This window comes from Rhopalosiphum maidis, chromosome 4, assembly GCF_003676215.2.
Source record: "Rhopalosiphum maidis isolate BTI-1 chromosome 4, ASM367621v3, whole genome shotgun sequence".
Lineage (NCBI taxonomy): Eukaryota > Metazoa > Arthropoda > Insecta > Hemiptera > Aphididae > Rhopalosiphum > Rhopalosiphum maidis.
This window is the reverse complement of record NC_040880.1, coordinates 4,149,741-4,171,463: the sequence shown is the minus strand read 5'-3', so window position 1 is coordinate 4,171,463 and position 21,723 is coordinate 4,149,741. Positions and strand designations below refer to the sequence as shown.

The 21,723-nt window shown below is 25.6% G+C and overlaps 1 protein-coding gene across 2 annotated transcripts in view; it reads right to left on the bottom strand.

Annotated features, from left to right (window-relative positions):
* Window positions 1-21,723, bottom strand: part of LOC113556210 (head-specific guanylate cyclase) — a 238,113-nt gene that overhangs the window by 208,793 nt on the left and 7,597 nt on the right. Inside the window, exons 1-2 of one of the 2 annotated variants that reach the window (XM_026961029.1) lie at window positions 19,557-19,684; window positions 17,025-17,167 (exon numbers count right to left, since the gene is read on the bottom strand). In XM_026961029.1, the coding sequence (XP_026816830.1) occupies window positions 17,025-17,167; window positions 19,557-19,632 (219 nt within the window). In that variant the 5' untranslated portion in view covers window positions 19,633-19,684. Of the gene's footprint in view, window positions 1-17,024; window positions 17,168-19,556; window positions 19,685-21,723 lie in introns of those variants that run through there. The other variant, XM_026961037.1, reaches the window with a different exon arrangement.

The following is a 21,723-nucleotide window of genomic DNA, read 5'->3' as shown; positions in this document are numbered from 1 at the left end:
TTTTTTATCGTTGTCGTTATAAAATATTAACGTATAGCTCAATCATTTTAATTTTATTATAAATTTACAATACAAAAAACGTACATGAAGCTTAAATGTTCACATAACACATTTACACATATAAATAAATTCTGATTAGGAATTACGTTTTAAATTTTGCAATTTTCTCTAATAAATAACCTTAAATTTCTTGAAAAACTTAAAAAGATGTGGAGGAGGCTAAGCCTCCTTAAGTCCTCCCAATTTACGCCTATGTGTTATACAATTAACACGTTAATAATGTATGTTTATTTTAATTAGTAGATAACTCGGAGGTTTTTTAATTTAGACAATTGCTATCGTGATAGAAACCTTCTCCATGATATACTTTTCCGTTCAAAAAAAAAAATCAAAAAGAATTGATAATAGTAGTTCCAGAGTTTACCCTATACAAAGATTTTCATTTCACATTTATATAGTAGTTAAATTCATAATATAATTAATATATTATTAGTTGGATTGAGTAATTTTAATTTATAATTATTTTAAATAATAGTTCAACCATATTATACACTTATAGATTTATTTATATTTTATATTAGATACATTATTTTATAGATTGAGACTATTTTACATTTTTATAATTGTTTTTGTTGTATATTAGAATGAAAAATAATATACAAAATATACATTATTTACTTAATTATTTTTAAGAAATGTTAACTATAATTAACAATTTAATAATTCTATAACTTTCTTTTTCGAAATTATTGCAATGCAAAAATATTGAGAGCCTTAATCAGGATAAAAACTATCCTATCTTTTAATTAGGACCAAATTACACACAGTGTAAAAAATTTCATCAAGATTTGTCCAGTAGTTTTGGAGTTCATTCCGGACAAGCACTGTGACACGAAATTTTTATACATATGTTTATATATTATACATGATAGTTTTATAATTATTGTTATAAATTATAATATAATATATTGTTTATAAATATTTTGGGAAAATTTTAATCCATGAACTTATTTAAATCGTTCTATGGTACGTCTGTATTTGCTTCAAAATTTTAACAATAATAATATATTATAATATACAATGTTATTGGAAAATATTAGATCAACCTACCATCCGGCTTACTAAGTGTTATACAATGAAATTATAAATATATCAAAATAAGACTGTTACACCGTAATGTTCAGACTCGTTTTTCGTAAGCGATGATTAATTATTGGATTCAACTTTAATACATCTATTAGAGTGACCTATTCAATGACTAAAATACATCAGAGTAATATAATATACGATTCTTTTATTTATAATTTAATTTTTTCTACACCTATATTTCTGTAGTTGCGTAAAATATAATTGATACATGAAGTCTGTTGTTGTGCTAAATTGTTTTGATTTTATATTTTATCTTTAATTTAAACATAATACTATTATACTTGGTATTATGCTAATATGTGTTCTTTTGATTTCCATCGTATGAGGTGACTTGTAAATTATAAATTTATATAACAAATCAGTTAAATAAATTAACCTCCAAAGTTTGTTATTAAGAGGATATTAGCGCACTGTTTGTTTTCTCTCTCTAACCCTCGCGCAACATAAAAAAAACGGATTTACACAGTCTGAGTAGAATTCGCTCAATTTTAATTCTGGAGTAAATATACCTATTATAAAATTAAATTTTGACAATATTTCTGAGTACAAGACGATAAGTTTTTAAAAAAAAAAAAATATTTTGAAAAGTTAAAGGTTATCTAAAAATGTTGTAATTTATAGCTATTTCTAATCGATATAATTAACGTTTTATTGGGAATAATGGAAAAAACTTATCGTCTTGTACTCAGAAATATTATTAAAATTTAGTTTTATGATAGGTATATTTACTCTAGAACTAAAATTGAGCGAGTTCTACGGAGACTGCGTAAATGCGTTTTTTCTATGTTGCGCGTGGGCTAGAGAAAGAAAAAACAGTGCGCTGACATCCTCTTAATATTTATACTATGTATAGAGTACCGACGTAATTTTTGGATGATAAAATATTTTTTTCAATATATAGTATGTGTATGGTATTCATGTACTTTGAATGATCAAAATAAATGCATTTACAAAATTAAATAATGAATTATTTTCTCAAAATATTTATTCAAGTTTGTTATTTTTCATTCTTATATAGTATATGTACTAGTATTGTGTTCATAAATATATAATTTTATGTATGAATAGGATAAAATAAATAAAATTGTCACAAGATTTATTTATGAAACATATTTTAATAAAATTAAATTGGTATTAATTTATTTTGTCTTAATGAATTCTATCATAGAAATTTAAAAAAAATATTTTATCTGCGAGTTAATAATAAATTTTATATTATTATAAATTGCACAATTTTATTAATTATTTAAGTAATATTTAATATAAATTACTTTTAAAAATACTATCTTATATCCCGTACTTGAAGTGAGGGGAGATATAGAGGAGATGACATCTCTCTACTTTTTAAACTTACATTTTTCATCCCTTTATACAAAAAAGTCCAGAATAACATCATCTCTCCTAAAATATTTTTTTTGAATGAAGTATATATTTTTATATTTTTAAAATATTTCATTTAAATTTAAATAATTTTTTTTTACTAGGATTATATTTTTATCTCAGAAAAAATAATTACAGAACAGTAACGAAATGAATGACAATAAGTTAAGATGCAGCTATATGCTATAATATCTAAATGTAAATTCTGACATTGTTTTATTTATAACTGATAAGTGTATGTGTATGGTATATCATGTGTGAGTTGATCAATTGCTAAATTAAAAAAAAAATGTATTAAATAAAGTGTGAAGAATGTTATAATGAAATCAAGAAATCTGATTTGTTAAGCATCTCTCCACTTATTTTGAGCCATTTTGTCTACTGCTAATATCAATATAAGAAAACAATATGAATCAATGAATAATGTGTAACTAATTTTTTCAACAGCCACTATTTATTTATTGTTTAACATGAAATGGTCTTTGTATTGGTAAATAACATCATAAATTCACATCATATATTTTATGATGTATAATAGTTACAATTCCAAATTTTAAAATAATATATATTATCTATATATATATATATATGTTTATATATAGATTATATATTCAAATTATATAAAATAAAGTGGTTATAATTATTACAACGTTGTAATGGATATTTTGAGAAAATTGAACGGTATTTTGAAGTACGCTGTTAATTTTTCAAAAATGAGGAATAGAGATCAATAAAACCAAACACGAACCAACGGTGGAATGCGAAATATTTGGTGGATGAATAGTACTCTAAGGATATATGAGAATTCTCCGAGGTACAATAAAACACAAAAAGAAATAACGAATGTTTTCAAACAATACGCATAAATAAAAAGTAGGATTTTATGAATAATAGTATAGGTTTAAAAATGCATAAAATACAACACAATTATTGTAATATAAGAGTAAAATCTATATAACTTGAGAAATAACATTTTGTTTAAAGGTTATAATAGATATTATCTATCATTGATCGATTCCGTAGCTTTGCAGTAGTTTTTTAATTATTTTATGGTATTAAGATTTTTATTATTTCTATAAATAGGTACCTATTTTTATTTTTGAAATCTAGAATCACTTTTTTTTTTAATTTTAGAAGCTATATAAGATACATGACATAAATAACTAACAACAGAATTTTAATTGTCAATATTTTATATTAAAAAGTACCCAAAATATAATATATATTGAAAATTGTCACTCCGTGATATATAATTTTTAATTTAAAGGACTTTATTATATTATATAATATTTCAATACTACATCTTATAAAACATGACCATATTTTTAGTCAATCATAAATTCTTGAAATAAATTAAAAGTTTAAGCTTTTCCTTGATGTATTTTCAGTGATTGTCATGCTATGCGTAAATTTTAATTTCCAAGTTTGTAGTTTGTGAAAAAAATTAAATTCTTTAAATTCTTTACATAATTATGTTTTTAACTATCTTTTAAATACTGATATTTTATTTGAGTAAAATAAATTTATTTGCTTTAATTTTAGTAATAATTTTGTCAAAATACATTTTACATTTTTATCACATGAATTTCTTCTACTACCATGAAATAAATTCATATATATTTGGTTATTGAGTAAGTTAGCAGTTTACTGGACATTTTTTTTTTAATTTAAATATTTATAGTAATAAACATGATTTATCCATTATTATATAGTACATTATTATTGAGTTTAGCATAGAATCTGTAGGTATACATAGGTATATTATGTTTTTACCGAAACCTCTCATAATGTACACGTGTCTAATATGCATTACATCGTATTGGGTACACACAAATTTCAATTAGCTAAATCAACAATAATATATTAATATAATAAGTTATAAAAACCCAAGTGTGCAGCATAATACTATTGTCTTGTATTATAACACCAAATACTGTAGCGTGTAAATATTTCCCAAATTATTACGACGATAAATCATATAAAATAAATATTTCTAACTTAATATTATTTTTTGAGAACTATAATATAAATAATAATAACTAGTATTAATTTAATTAAAATTATTAACAATAAACATGAATGGATTGACTGGATTTTTTTTTTATATTTATAATAGTTAGATATAAAATTATTATGTTTATAAAATGCAGTATTAAATCTCAGCTGAAAAAATAAAGTTATGTAGTTAACATTTTTTTTTTTTTAAACGATATATTACAATGGCAAAATTATGATTAAGATAATATTGAACTATACATTTTATATGAGGCAAATTAAAGTTTTTTGTCTTCTTATTATCACGTATAATATATTATATGTATATATGTATATAATGGATAAATATATTAAAATACTAAGTACTAATATTTAAACAATCAAAATTGATTTAATAAAATAATATAACTGCCATCATAGATTGGTTTAATAAATAAATAATATTTAAAATTAATATATATTTAATATTATCTTAACTTTGCTATAGTGTACTTATAAAAATATAATATAAAAAATATAATATGAATCATAACTTAATAAGAAATATTGGATAATATTATTTTCTTATATACAGTTGAATAAATTAGAAAACAAAAATTATTGAACACGATAAATTTAATAGAAATAAATCTTTTAAACCAATCAAAAAATAGGTGAAAACTGCTTTTGTTAGTAAATTAAATTAATTTAAAAAAAAAGTGGTTCAGTGGACATCGTTCTATTGTATAGTAGAGATCGAGATGACTAGGTCTCTATAATGGATGTGTTCAATTTGAATGCAATGATAGGTATCATTGTATACAAAAAAATCTGAACGGAGATGATTTATCAGTCTAGGATAATTAGTAGAATATATATTATATTATTACCTATATTTAAATAGTAATATATTGTTATTTTACTAATTTCGTAAAAAAATAATTTTTTTTTCTATATTGACGCTGGAGTTATTTTTTTACAGTTATTTGAAGAAAATGTTATGGAGAACCTTGTGTTGGGTATTTTAACCTTAGATATAAATCACAAAAATTTTATGAATTTTCAACTCCAATTTCTTTGCAAATTTTTACAATTTTGACATATTTTATAAACATTTGAACTTTTAATACTTATAAACAAAAATGTTGACTAACTATTTTTGATTTTTTTTTTTTACTACAATAAGAACAACTTATTATAAACCTTGAATTAAATTTTAAAAATTTTTTGGACAGCCAATTTTTTTTTATTGGCATTTCAAAAATAAATATTAAAAAAATTGAAAATTTCAATGGTCTATAAATAGTTTAAAACAATTTTAAATATAATAGCTAGAGAACGCTAATATAAACATTTAATGTAAATTTCAAGTATTTATAATGATTTTTTTTTTTAATTCATCATAAATTACATAGAATACAAATAATTTCAGATATTTTACATGATTATCTATCTCTTTTAAGTTATTAGCTTGTGTTAGACATAAAGAGTAATATTAATAATTAAAAACATAATTTATATTATATAATTATCAAACTAAAGTGATGAATACATTAGAAATTAAAATAATATTAACAATTGAAAAATTTTAATAATGAGATAATTTTACATATTAAATATAACGAAACATATTATGAAGGTATTAGATTAATTGAGAAAATAACCAATGATATACATTTTTTTTTAATATTAAATTTGGAACAGTGAATATTTTTTTTATATTGGCATGGCATAATAAAATAAACAGGCCCTAGATAATTTACAAAAGATTAACCAAAAGATTTATAAAAATATCTAACAGGTATATTGTACTATATATTTTCTCTTTTACAATCCAACAATTTGTAATCTTTATTTTGATTGAACCTTTTAAAAGTGAACAAAATAGCAATTTTTTTATAGAGAAATCTAGTCGGTAAAACTCCCAACTCCTTGTAATTTTGATTTGTAGAACCTTGCAGGGAGTACTTATTTAAGCAAATTCTTATTATGTTATTCTGATTTATTTACAGTTTGTTTAAAATAGTATCGCCCAATCCCCCCCCCCATACTAACATTCCGTATTGGAATATTGATTGATATAGAGCAAAATAAATGACACGCATTGGTTGCTTGGGCACTAAACCTTTTAATTTATGGAATTTATAAGTTATTGTGCGTAACTTCCCAACTAGGTTTTGAATGTGAAGATTCCATTGTAAGTTTTTATCAAATATGATACCTAAATATCGGGTACTATTTACTTCTTTTATAACTATACATTTACTCACGTTACTACAATTGCTACCATCGACACATCAATGAATTTTTATGGGGTTAAGATTTAGAAAACTTTTATAAATCAAGAACGTCATAAACATGGTTTTTTGTTCATTAAGCGTTAAATTTCTGTCGTATAGGCATTGATAAATTTTGGTTAACCCAACAGTCGCTTTTTTATGAACCCCATCCCATGACTTGTCGAAAAAGAGTAGGCATGTATCATCTGCATATAAAACAACTAATCCATCAAGACATAAATCACTAACCAAATTTATGTATAATAAAAATAGAATCGGACCTAATACATTTCCCTGAGGGACTCCATATTCAACAACACCTTCTTGCTTTATTATATTATTTATTATAACCATTTGTTTTCGATTTTTTAGATAACTTTTAAACCATTTTAAACTGAGATTATTAATACCAACATTTGGCAATATCTGTAGTAAGATTTTGTGATTCACGGTATCAAATGTTTTTTTTAAGTCCAAGAATATAGCAATTACCTTGTTACTGCTATCTAACTCATTAAAAATAAATTGGGTCGTACTAAATAAGACATCCTCAGTGCCAATATCTGGTCTAAATTCATATTGATTTCTAGATAACAGTTTGTTTTTCTCTAGGAATGAGATTAATCTAATTTTAATTATTTTTTCAAATATTTTAGCAAAATTATTCAGCAAGGATATTGGCCTATAATTATTTAGATTTTTGCGGTCTCAAGCTTTAAAAATTGGTTTAATCAATGCTATTTTAAGATTGTCTGGGAAAAAATGTTGCTGTATGCATACGTTATATATATATATATATATATATACTAGTGGTTGACAATAAGTTCAATAATACATTTTAATAATTTAATTGTTATTTTGTCTATTCCTGCAGCTGTATCATCTTTGCATTTATTAACTATATTGATAACATCGATATTTACTATTTTCTTGGAGAAAAGACTATTGAAAGACAATTCATTATTCCCATTTAAGACATAATTATTCGCAGAAAAATTATGGCTCTCAGCTAATTTCTTCCCCATATTTATAAAAAAATTATTAAAAATATTTGACACCTTCTTCGGATCATTGTTAACATCGTATTTCTGTTCATTATAGATTACAGTTTTAATGTCATCTTTGTTATTAATTTTAGAGCAAGAAATTTCATTTATAAGTTTCCAGGTTAATTTAGGACTATCTGAAACGCTCTTAAATTTTTTCTCATAATAAATCTTTTTTGCAAGCCTCAAGATTTTTATATAGTTGTTTTTATATTTTTTATAGTGTAGGGATAATTTAGTATTATTTGGATTTGATCTACATTTTAGAGATAAAAATTGTTTATGTCGGGTAGAGCATAACAAATCAGCTGATATCCATTCTTTCAATCGGAAATTTTTCGAAGTTATTTTTTTAAAAGTAGTAGATTTATTGATATAAAAAGAAATTATTTGCTGAATTTACAATGATAACAATGAGTTACAGAAAAATCAAAAAATCGATTTTGTCGAAAAGTGGTTATGCGTAAAAATTCCCGTTTATCCGTTACTTTTTACGGGTTTTTCCTGCTGCTTTTGAAAACTACTGAAATTTTTTTACTTTTGACCCCCCAAAGTACCAACTAGATAAATTGTCCTATTCAAAGAAGGTCTGAAGTCAAAAATCAAAGCACTATTACTCCAAAACGTAATGATAGACACACACAAAAAAAAAAATAAAAAAACACATCATTTTAAAATCAATACATTCATCACTCCGTTAAGATCTAAAAATTATTTGTATTTTGTATAGATACTAAGTATGTATGTTCCGGCAATTAAGCTTATATTCTATATAAATAAATATATACTTTTAAATTTTTTGTTGTTTATAAATACAAACAATTATTATAATTCAAAATAGCAAAACAATACTCAAACATATAAATATCATTAATAAAAACATGGTGTACAGCAAATGTGTTTAATAATTTCGGCAAAAATAAAATAAGAATATAAAGATTGAATTAGAATAAAAGAAAAAAAACCAATAACAGAAATACTACTTGAAACAGCAGTTTTATAACATGTACTTACGTTAATATATTTGTAAACATGTCTAGGCTGATATGTGGTGTGAAAGATTTAAAAAGAAATCAAAAACTTTAAAAGTTAAAGGCTAAACTTTGCGTGACACCGATCTCAATAAAACATTTTATCCGTTAACCACATTTTGTTTCATTTTTTTATTTTCAAACGAATGAGTATATTTTTTTTATTTACACGTGACTTAGGAATATGTTTTCGAAATTTCAACCAAATTATATTATGACTTTATGAGAAGTCAGAGCAATTTTTTATTAAATATAAATTACAACTTCATACATAGTAAATAAACTGTGTAGTACGTAACCTAACCTGTATAGTTTGTATTACTTAATACTAACTGATACGTTCACCACGCATATTGTAATTTAGTTTCAGAATTTTTTGTCATGCCTGTACATCATTAGTTCATACAATTAATTTAATTACCTAATATTTGTACAAACTTTTTAAAAATAGTACGATTTCTAGTACAAATACACACAATTAGATCGGTGCTTCCACATGCACATAGTACACGTAGAACAAAACCATTCTTGTCATTAATTACTGTAAGACCACTAGGATGTTATAGAACCGCGATAATCAGGCCCAGGGTCGAAGTTGCTAATACACTTTACGCTGCAACCTCTTATGTTTCACTGCGGATTTCAAATAGCCTCGCGGACTGACTAATGGCTGTTATTACCGCAGTAAAAGCACTAAACAAATCTCAAAGTGCTTCTTAGGACGACGAAGACAACGATGATAATAATAATAATAATAATAATAATATGACGTATCGTGACAGCGTTATATTGCTAGTCATCTTTCAAAAAGCGGCGTCTAAATACACGGCATCTGACGCTACACTTAAAGCAACCGTAATAAAACATTCGGTGGCTGTAGTTAGAACATGAGACGGATCCGAAGTATTAGTAGTATTTGTTGTAGAAGAAGTAGTAGTAGTAGTACTAGTAGTAGTAATAGTAGTAGTAGTAGTAGTAGTAGTAATAGTAGTAGTAGTAGTAGTAGTAGTAGTAGTAGTAGTAGTAGTAGTAGTAGTAGTAGTAGTAATAGCAGCAGTGGTATGAATAGTAAAAGTAGTAATGGTGGTAAAATATAAGACTGAGGTTAAGACGAAGAAAATAACACTTCCCCTTGTTTGGTCCATGGTTTAATATGCAAATATATGTCCGCGTGTGCCTTACACATCATGTCGTGGCATTCGGCAAGGATAATATAACCGATCCGCGTACTTAGTCTCCCCCCGAGAGATATTACACCTAATATATTATTGTGTCGCTCATATAAACATTTAGAACAAGTCCCCATAATATTATCCCCGTTCTTGGGTATAATCATTTATGTGTCATGCGAATCACCTATTTTATCGCGGCCTATTTGTCTATTCAGATTTTAGCGATTATTTTTTGATCGTCCGACGATCGAGTACCGTACACCGACAGGTTAAATAATATTTTATGAAACAAACGGATCGCCTCCGCCAGTTATTTGACTCCCAATACTAAAATTATATAATAAATATTATAATAACGATTTCGTAGTCTATAACTATTCAATTTATCGTGTTATCATAAATGCGCACACAAACAACAATTAGCATTAAATATACTTAGATATCAAGCATACTAAAACAACCCATTAACAATCCTTTTTTGTTATTTCCACCACTACGGTGACTACTACCGCGTACAATATATTGTTCAGGGATATCCTGTACATGGTTTATAGTGAAATCCTTTAGCGCGAGGATGCATATATGTGTACCTACCTTTACTGCAATATTTATTATGGTTTAGTGTTCACAAAAAATTACAGGACATACCTTCCTTAAGAAATACGAAAAATCCGTAAGCGGCTGTAAACATTTTGAGAGAGTATATTATATTGTAAAATTTTCCGTGTTGAAATGATCAAAAGTGCTAAGACAAAAATTTATATTTTTGAGTCGTAAACCTTTTAGTATTAAACAATGTAATAGTTCAAATATATAACATTAGATTTAGTACACGCATATTATTTAAAAAATAAATATTGAAAAGGGAAATTTAATGTACCTATCATATTAAATTATACTAAAACACATATATTAATATTAATGTGTCGAGATGACGGTTAAGAAGTTTCATAGAAGTTCGCTAGAATGAACAAATATATTCTGGCTATAAATTTCTAAAGACGTTTCGTAAAAATCTAAATCAAAACTGTTATGAAATTTCCGTTAACTGTTGTAACAGTTTGATGTTTACGAAAAATATCGAACAAACCTGCGTGGACTTGTAAGTTACAATATTTTTAAGATGAATCTACGTAGTACAATTTACAAATAAAAGTGAAATCCCGTATGCTATGTTTTGTAATTTAATGTTTAATACACGCCGACAGTTCTTTCGCTTTCGATAGTTGACAATAATATTTCCGATTGGACGTCTAATATTCAAACTTAACTCAAAATTATGGTGGACTTATTAAAAATAAAACATAATAAATAAAATTATAACCCGATAAATGTATATTATATATATTTATATTATTACTTAACAAAAGTAGATATTATTCTAGTATAATATTATTATTATGATCCATATGAGGTTTAAGACAGAGTACAAGTAAGGTGTGTTTGCATAAACAACATAAACTTCTTTTCAACATATTGTTAAAAGATAGTTGTTTCTCTTGATAAACTTTTCGGGATGCTATAGATGTATGGTACAAGGAAAAAGTTACGAAACGAACGTTTTTGTTGAGCCGATTAGGAAATACATTACTATACGGTTAACTAAAAACTTACCAACCGAACTATTTTCTCATGAATATTTCATTTACGAATTTTAAAGAAATAATAACCATATATTATATATATAGACTGAAAATATGTTTATAGTAAATAATAAAATTTATCCTACGTAATATTACTCCATTTATGTTGACGTTATTACATTGACAAGCGCTGCTCATAATAGTATAATATTATATATTATGTGGAAATAAGTAATCAAAACAATACAATTTCAGACTTAATCTATGTGTTTTGTGATAGGTATATCTCACAATAAATTAACTACATCTGAACGTCTAAAATGGCACTGTTACCAATATCATTTCGAATAAACAACAGTTTTACATAATAATATTACCATAGTTGTAGATGCATTTTTTATTATGCATGTACATAATACAAAATAATGATAAGACGCGTATTATTTTTTTCCTATATCACTGCAATCACGTAACGACTCGTAGTATTGATTAAGTCAGCCAATAGTGGCTAATATTCCACGTATTCACATCATTAGTTAATTTTTTTTTATATTCACGATAGTTGACGTTAACCAAATGGCTTTTCAAAATAATATTTTGTATTAAATTAAAAATTGATAATGCTTTATAAGTATATGAAGTTATACATTGGAACAATACAAACTTCTACGATCTAAATAATATTTATTAAAATGTATTAAAAGATTATAAAATAAATGTATATAAATTTATAATTTCTGTCCATGAAAATATTGTAAATATTAAACTATTTATTGTAAATTATGAAATTATAATAAATGTGTAATGCAGTATGGGTTCAGCCAGCAAGTTATATAATTTATTATTTTACAGCACAGTAATTTTATTATTTATTTTCAAAGATATCATGAACGTAATGCTCTTTGATCAGCTATCTGTAGTACTTGATGAAAATTTTTAATATTTAAAAATTATAATAAGGTAAATAATATTGCAAATATTTTTTTTTCTTCCAATAAAAATATTAATACAATAATAGCTTAGTATTGTTTTCTTTTATTTTTAGACAATTATTAATAAATCATACTTATTTTGATGCAACGATTTATAGTCTTTTATAGTTTATATAAATAAAAATAGTATAAAAGTAATTTATTCTATTGCATACTTATAAAATCACATTTCAATCTATCATTATACTCACATGTAATATTAAGATATAATAGGGCCATATTTTATAAACTAAAGAAAAATGTAGCGCAAATAAATACTACCCTTTCTCCCTCTTTATATACTTTTAGTTATCACCATAGATTATTAAATAGTAAATCCATAGTAGTTCGTATAAAATTCACTAATCTAATTAAAAAACGTAAGCTTATATAGAAAGAAACATTAGAATTATATTTAACGTTAGGTACACACGTTTTACACTATAACTCTAACCACGCCTTTTTTTTTTTTGCTTTTTTAACTATACTATACTCTCTCTACCAGCACCAGCACGTAAAGGACGACCTTTTTTTCCCCACTATTATTCCTTTATTCCATATATTGATTGCACACATACCCTTTGTTAGCGCAACAATAACAGACATTTCAGATAAGACCACCGAATCCTTAACCCCTAATATATCTAGCCAAATTAATGTTCTACGCGATTTATCAATAAAGCATAAAAACATGTGGGAAATCACCACGATCGCGATAAAAGTTTACAGAGATCACGTGCTTATTTTAAGCTGTAGGTTTAATATTCCTCAACAAATAATATATGAGTAAGTGTGATGTAACAAAAAAAAATATATATTTTATGCACAAACTAATGTTTATAAGTAAAACTTTTATCAATCCAATGTCATAATAATATTTAAGTACCTACATACTCAAATTTATTTTGTAATACAATTAATATTTGATCCATATTCATGATTGATTATAAATTACAATCCATACATTTATATCCAACAAAACATTTAAAAAACACAATAAACTATGTTATATATTTTATTTGTGTTAGGTACCTATTTAATCAAAAATAAATGGTTAAATTTGTAATTTAATTATATTTTATGTAGGTTTAGTATTTTAGTAATGACTAAATTCCACTGTATAATATGATGAATTAATAAATTAGCTTGAATAATTATTAAAGTTATTCTAAATCCATGGAATTGAGATAAGTAATATTAAGTTTTTTTATTAATATACATTATTTTTTGCAGTTATCATTTATTTTTGAAGTGAGATAATTCTAAATAATAATAACTTTATAATAATTATCATTAATAATGACTTCCAGAAAAGAAAAACTAATTATTTTTCTCAATAGTTATATGTAAAAATACAGTTTTTTTCATTAAATCATCCGAAAGCTTTTTATTATAAACATCAAATATACTTAGCAGTATATATTTTGAAAGGTGTGTGAAATTAGATTGATTTTTTAACCCACAAGGTTCACTCACTGTAGTGGGTTAGCCCTACTTAGACTAAAAACACAAAATAGCTTGATACGAAATATTTTCGTAAAATTACTAATTTTAGCCTATGAAAATATAAATCGATAATAATAAAAAGTTTACTAACGAAAAATACAATATATGAGTATGTTATGTACGTAAATTTCGGGTACTATAATATACATATTACCTACTGCAATGCTGCTGTAGGTAAGTGTACAAAGTATATTGTCACTATACACTCTTATAAATTATAATGTATGCAGACATTGTATCTGTTGAAGTATATATTTTTATAAATATTTTTTTATTGCATAGTTTGTGAACGCAGCACAACATTGTTTAGCTGTAGATTAACAATGAAGTGTACGAACATATATAATTAAATATGTATATTGTCTTTTGAAAAAATAATGGCTTAAGTAATTATAACGATAAAAATCGAAAATGTAATTTATTCAAACATTTTTTGGTGATGTAGAATTTATATTAAGTAAAAAAAATCCAATAATACGTATATTTATACTGTATACATTTTAATATACAATAAGTTTTTATACATGGTACCTCTAAAACTGCAAGGGTATCGATAGAAGTATAACTCATCAGTTGGCGCATATTATTATTAGGTATGCATAATCTTATATTATTATACCTTTACGTATAAATGGTAAATGCTTTTTAATACTATTTTTTCTTATTTTTGACGGTATATATTACAGTCACGGAAACGACTACGCGTATGCCAAACATGTTTATTGTGTGGTATTCACCGTCGTAACAATGTTACTCGGTATATTATATTATATACTCACCATTTCCGCCACCCGTCGACGTGCAGTGTTAAAACTGTGTATAGATATTAAATGCAGCGCTAACTTCTCTCCCTCTCACTCAACTTGTTCACCTGACGTCATTGTAAATTTTATAAATGCTTTTATTATCTATAACACGCAGTACACATATATATACTTGTAAATAGTGTACGGCACCATGAGCTTTGAAAATTGACACGTCATATACGAACACCGCCGTGGTAGACGGGTACAGAATATCATATTTTATAACAACATTAGTGATGGCGAATTAATTGTAAACAATTTTCTTCGGCGTGTCTATTAACCCACGGCACAGCAAATGTATATACCTAAGTGTACAACATACATCGCGCAAACCTAACAATCCATTACCTCTACCTGAAGAATAGCGTGGTATAATATTATACAGTGTCGTTGTCGTTTTACGTATTTTCGAGCGCGCAGAGAATGATTTTAGTGACATTGTATAAACAACAAATAATAATACATTAAGGAAACCACCACGCATTTAATTTAAAACCATTAATGAATATACCTTTCGGGATAAGTATATCAAAACATTCAACAATAAGTGTGCCCCCTCATATGTATATAATCAAAAATTGCAGAATTGAGCTGCATATTTTAGCTAAAATTCAAGCATTTGTATTAGTTTAACTAAATTCGTGAGCTCAAAACCCAAATTTTTCTAATTTGTGATATTTTAAAATTGTATTTTTATCTAAACATATTGGTTAGGTATCAATGCTTATTATTTCAAGCTCACGAAAAAACTATTTAGTCGTATAATTTAAAAAAATATGTAAAAATATAAAATTTGATATTTAATATCAATCTCTAAATTTCTAAATAGTAAATATAACCTTTTAATTCTTTACTACAGTGTTAAAATCAATATTATGTCTATTTACACGATAAAATAAATAAGTGATTGATAAAAATCATAAAAAAAACAATATAATTAAATACTTTATCAACAAAATAAAAAAAAAAATCTAAAAATATTAGTATCATTATGTATGTATATGATTTTGGTTTTAACATAACATCACATTTTTCTTTGTTCATCTAAATTTCACTTCTCAGAAAACACAGATTTAATTCGGAACCAATTTAAAGTTCTTACCGCGAAATCAATAGAAATTGTTTATACCTATTAAGTTTTGCTTAAATAAATATAAATTATAATTTATCGTAGAGCACTGTCAATTTTTATATTATACAATCATTAAAAACCATTCGTTACGATGAAATATATTTTAAGAATATTAGAAATTAAAAAAATAATTACAATCTTAAACAGTTTGATATTTTAAGATATCACCTATTGGTTTTGATTTGAATTCACATGTGTAAATGCATATTATAAATAAATAAATCGCAATAATTACGTATGAATATCAAACTATATACAATTATGATGACCCTAAGGGATTTTAATATTTTGGTAAAATTTAATAAACAATTTTCTATTTGAATCAAATATATTCTTTATTTTCTTTGCCTTCTGTCCCTACTATAGGATGGTTGGTGTAGTGTATATTTCACATAGTATTTAAGTATAATATTAATAGTTTTATTTTATTATTATTTTTTTTTAGTCTTGTCAATTCTCTTTATTAATTTCATATTTTTACAAAATATGAATTATGTAGTGGCTATATTAAAGTTCAGTATTCTTAAAACGATAAATTGAGTATCAAGCAAAATATAACGAATAATCTCTCATCACCTGTGGACTGCATGTGTTGCATTTTACCACAACTAAGATTCCAAAACCAGTAATACATATTTCAGTCAGTTTCGAAGTTTATAATTAAACATTTAAATATCAATAATATAGTAATTATTATGATGAACTCTAACAAACTTCTTATATTTTTTTTTTATCGTAATACTTATGGGAATCCACGATAGCATAGTAATAATATGATGATGATGAATAGAGAAAACGGATAAGAAATATTATTGTGTACATTAACTATACACTCTGTTCTGTGTGCAACAGTCATAGTTATGTACAAAAAAGATGAACTATTTTTTTTACCCTCGTTCTCATACGCATATATTGTATAGTCACTATACACAATACACATGGCACGTATATTGTACAAAAATATATTATTATACAATCGTCAATGTTGTACTCACCGGTGGCGAAGTAAGAGTTCTGACAGCTTCGCTAAGATGCTTCAGATTCAAAGGTGGTTGTTGTTCAGTCTGTGTTACGTTGGCTCTTGGCGGAGCACCGGAGCTGAACGGGCAAAACATCTCTGCAATTTTGACGATTAAATCTGCATAAAAAATATTCTAATTTTATTACACACACATATATTATATATAGGTACACTCAACGATAAGGTAAAATTATACTATCTACTGAATTTGTTAATATCGTAGTATTCAAAATATTAATTTATAATTCATAATTAATATATTATTATATATGACATACATTTGGTATACAAATATATAGCGAAAATGCAACACTGAAAAATTCACTTTTATAATATTAATTAGGATATAACTACCTACTATGTTGTTTTAAACATTTAAAGAATGATTATTTGAGGCAATGTAACAACCCTGGTTTTTGCCTCGCTAGCAGTACTGTAACTTAGAGACCTATAGTAAATTATAATCCACCCAGTGGCAAATCATGCTTAAAAGACAAAGAAACAACGTCGGCTTCAAGTTCAAAAAATAATGATGGAAAAAATAAATTACAAAACATTATTACATTAGGTAGTTTTAACAGAAAAAATGTTGCCGGATGCGCGCTATTGTTTATTAAAATTATGTCTAAATATTATCGTGCTCCGACACCGGCAGAAACAATGATGAATATTATAGTATCTATAGGTATATAACAATAGCTATATATACTATATAATATATTTTAATGATTGACCACATTTATAGAAAATAAATATTATAATATAGTACACAATAATTATAAATTGTTAAACTTTTTTTTGCTAATACAAAATCATGTTAACGATTACTATAGACGCAATAATCTTTCATTTAACATATAATAATACATAATAATTTCCTCATTTGATTATGAAAATTAATAGATAATAATTATTTTTGATTCAAATAATATTATACTAACTTGACTACTATTGTCTACAATGCAAACTCAACACTTTACAATTTACATATTACAATAGGTAATTATAGTTTCTATAATGAAATCATCACGGTTATTATCTCATAACTCCATAGATAAATTATATTTTTATGTTTAAAGGAGTGAAGAATATATATCAACTTATATATTGCAATATATATATTACATTTTTTTGTACTCGTATCTGTTCGTCACGTTTTGAACTAGGAAATGGTCAATCCTAAACATTTAGGGTGATATATGGTATTGAATTAGATGTATTTGGTACTTTAGAACATAAAAAGTTAAAAAATCTTTGTATTTTTATTAAGGTTAGAGAAAATCTAACAAAAAACAGTAAAATGACAATATTTTTTAAACGAGAACACTGGTTTTTGGAGAAATATATATTTTTTTTTATGTAATTAAATATAGGAATAGCCGTAGAAACCTAATATAAATAAATATTCATCTAATATTATTTACTTATAGTCATAATTTAATTTTCCAAATAAATGACCATTTTTAGCCAATTTAAAATGTTTAATATTTTTACCACATTATTGATAAAAGAAATTTACTAAAAGATTGTTTATATGATTTTATGATAGCAGTTCATAAATTTCAAAAATATATCATGACAATTTTAATAATCGTTAATAAACTGAAAATTTGATGAAATTTAATTCTTATTAAAATGTAAATGAACGATTTTCTCTACAACAATAAGTGACCTATTACTCAATGATGAAATACACTTGAAAGTTTCTATATGACATAGTAGTAGGATTTTAGTCTTTTTAATGTTGGTTTTACATTTAAACTGTATAATTATTAATTAAAAATAAAGTAATAATTATTTGTGGGTATAAACTGTATCTAAATATATTTATATAAGTATAATATATATATATATTATATATGATATAATTGTTCTTGTAGATTAGGAATGAGGCAAAAATGACCACCCCTAAAAGCGCGACACGTTAAGGATATAATTAAATAAAATCAGACACGATTTATTATCAATGTTTATTTTTACCAATTTATACTATCGTACTATTTATCATATTTAACAAATCGTGTGACTTTTCGACACGATGGCTTTGCGATGTAGATAGACATGGTATCGCGGTGACCGGCTGCCAAACGCTCGTTTAATATGTCATTGTGTACAATCAATATTAATGGAAACCGTGATAATTTGAACTAATTTTAACGCGATAGAGGAGAGGCTTACACACGAACGTTGTTCTCGTGAAGTTTCCAGTGAGTTAATGGAAGGTTATCAGCAGCATTGACGAGGGATATAGAAAAGTTATGGGACGATGGAGTGAAAAAAAAAACGAGAAGAACAGCATATTGTCTAACAATGTTTTTAATATGGGGGCGTATAATTAGTTGGACTCGTACAAATAAATGACACCTTAATAACATCTTACGGCGTACGTATATAAACAATAACATTTAATACGCAATACAATATTAATGTTATAATAATAGTAATTATAGCCGATTATATTATAAATCATTAATGAAATCAATACTCTGATCGTTTGCATACTTACATAGTTTAAGAACTTGTGGAAGCGGAGAATTTCGGCATAGAACAAATATATGTATAACCAGCGGCGGCGGAAACATGATGACAAACACATATCGGTTATAACACGCGAATAATCGTGTACTCAGTACGAATAAAACGGTAAAAACGGGCCATCAACACGACAACAAGACAACAAAATAAATGACTGTGCATAATGGCGATTTTCGTGGTATATTTTTACTACGAAAATTTCCGTTGTGGTCAACAGTTAATACCACGAATGTGTGATACCGTGGTACAAGCACGAGCGCGCAATGTTGCCAATGTCACGCGGTCACTCACGCAGACAACTGCAAAGGCGCGACGATATCGCGATGAGCTTCAGTTACAGTGCGATCGATGTCCAACACCATTGGACTATTTTTCCGACGGCAGACTTGCGGATTCTCTTCACACGATTACCGCTAGAAACGCACACGCGACAAAATACTTTGACTTTCAAATCCTACAGCGGCAATTCACGAAAAAAAATGACGTGTCGTTATAAGTTTTCGGACGGTCGTGCCCCGGACGGAGGAGAGCTTGCTCCGCTGGTTTACTGGAAACGTCCAGAGCGCCGTAACGTCTAACCCTTGGAAAAAGGTTTGGGCAATCAGTGAAAGATGTCTCAACAAAGTGGTGGTCGACCTGCAGCCAGTAGTAACTGCTAAGATGTGCCAGTTACTCGTAAAATGGCCTCGAATCGTTCGAATACGATTTCAGCGTATATCCTGCCGACGACATTCTTGATTCTAAGTACACACGATGATAACACGCGTGAAAATATGAATCTTATAATATTCCGTGACAATGACAGCGAACAGCCTGCATAAATATCTATACATTAATTTATTTAATATTATTAATGGCAATTATCTGTTTTCTGCAGGATATAATACGACGTAACAATAATATACTAATAGAAGGTACCTAATCAGCAAGATATATACATTGTATAGGCATTGTAGTATCATATGCACTAAACATAATAATATTAGTAAACACGCGATTATTGTGAGATCACAAATACCTACAATATAGTTGTAGGTATATAATAGTAATCAGTTATAGTTATACGTATATACACTAAACACAGTTTCACGAATTCACAGATTTCTATTTTGCTGCAGCCTGAAAATCACAACAAATATTAAATTGTGATAACAAACTAAAACAGTACTTAAAAATTTAAATTATTTAAGACCATCAAGTGTTTCAACCATGAGACTTTTTGTCGTGTCTTTTTTCAATATTATTAATAATAAATTATATATAATGTAATGTACCTACTTTAACAATTTATTAGAGTTAATTGTAGTTGGTAGTGTCAATGTCTCTTCACTCAAGTCTTTCTGAATTTCTATATTATTTTATATGACATATTCAAATATTATTTTAATATTAATTAAAATTTAATACTATAGGTTCTGCACGGAACAATGAATAAAATAATATATTGGTTTTGCAATAATTTTTGTTTTTTTTTTTTTTGTATATGTCTTTACAGAAAAAATGCTTTAATCTTTAACTTCGACAGTTGTTTTCTATATGAAATTAGATCTTTTTAATATTTTCGAGGATAGAATTCCATACACTTTTCCAAATAATAAAAATAACTAATAAAAAAAAAAACTGAAAAACTAAAAATATATTCGTGCAACAACAACTTTTATTAAATTCATTCAAAACCAAATAACAGCTAGTGAATACTTATAATTTTCACCAAATATATTTTTATTAGCAATTTTCGTCATTAAATAATTTTCAAAATATTATGGCTTTTTTAAGTAATTTATAGACATTAAAAACTATTGACTTTAATTTTTTGTCTATAAATATTAATAAAATATTTTATGCTTAATTGAAAACCTTTAAAAATAAATAAAAAGGTTCCTCGTAAAATATGTTTATTAGACTATAAAAAAAGTCAAATGTAAAGTAACTTTAAGTTATTTATAAGCATATAAAATTTTTGTATTTGTAAAAAATTTAAATAATATTTTACTATACATTCATTGAATTATAAATATTATTAAGTAAAAAAATATAAACGCAATATATTAATTATCTTAAAAATAACATATCATTATGATTGAACATTTGTGAATTCGAACTATAGTTCATTCTTCAATGCAATATTTCAAATTAAT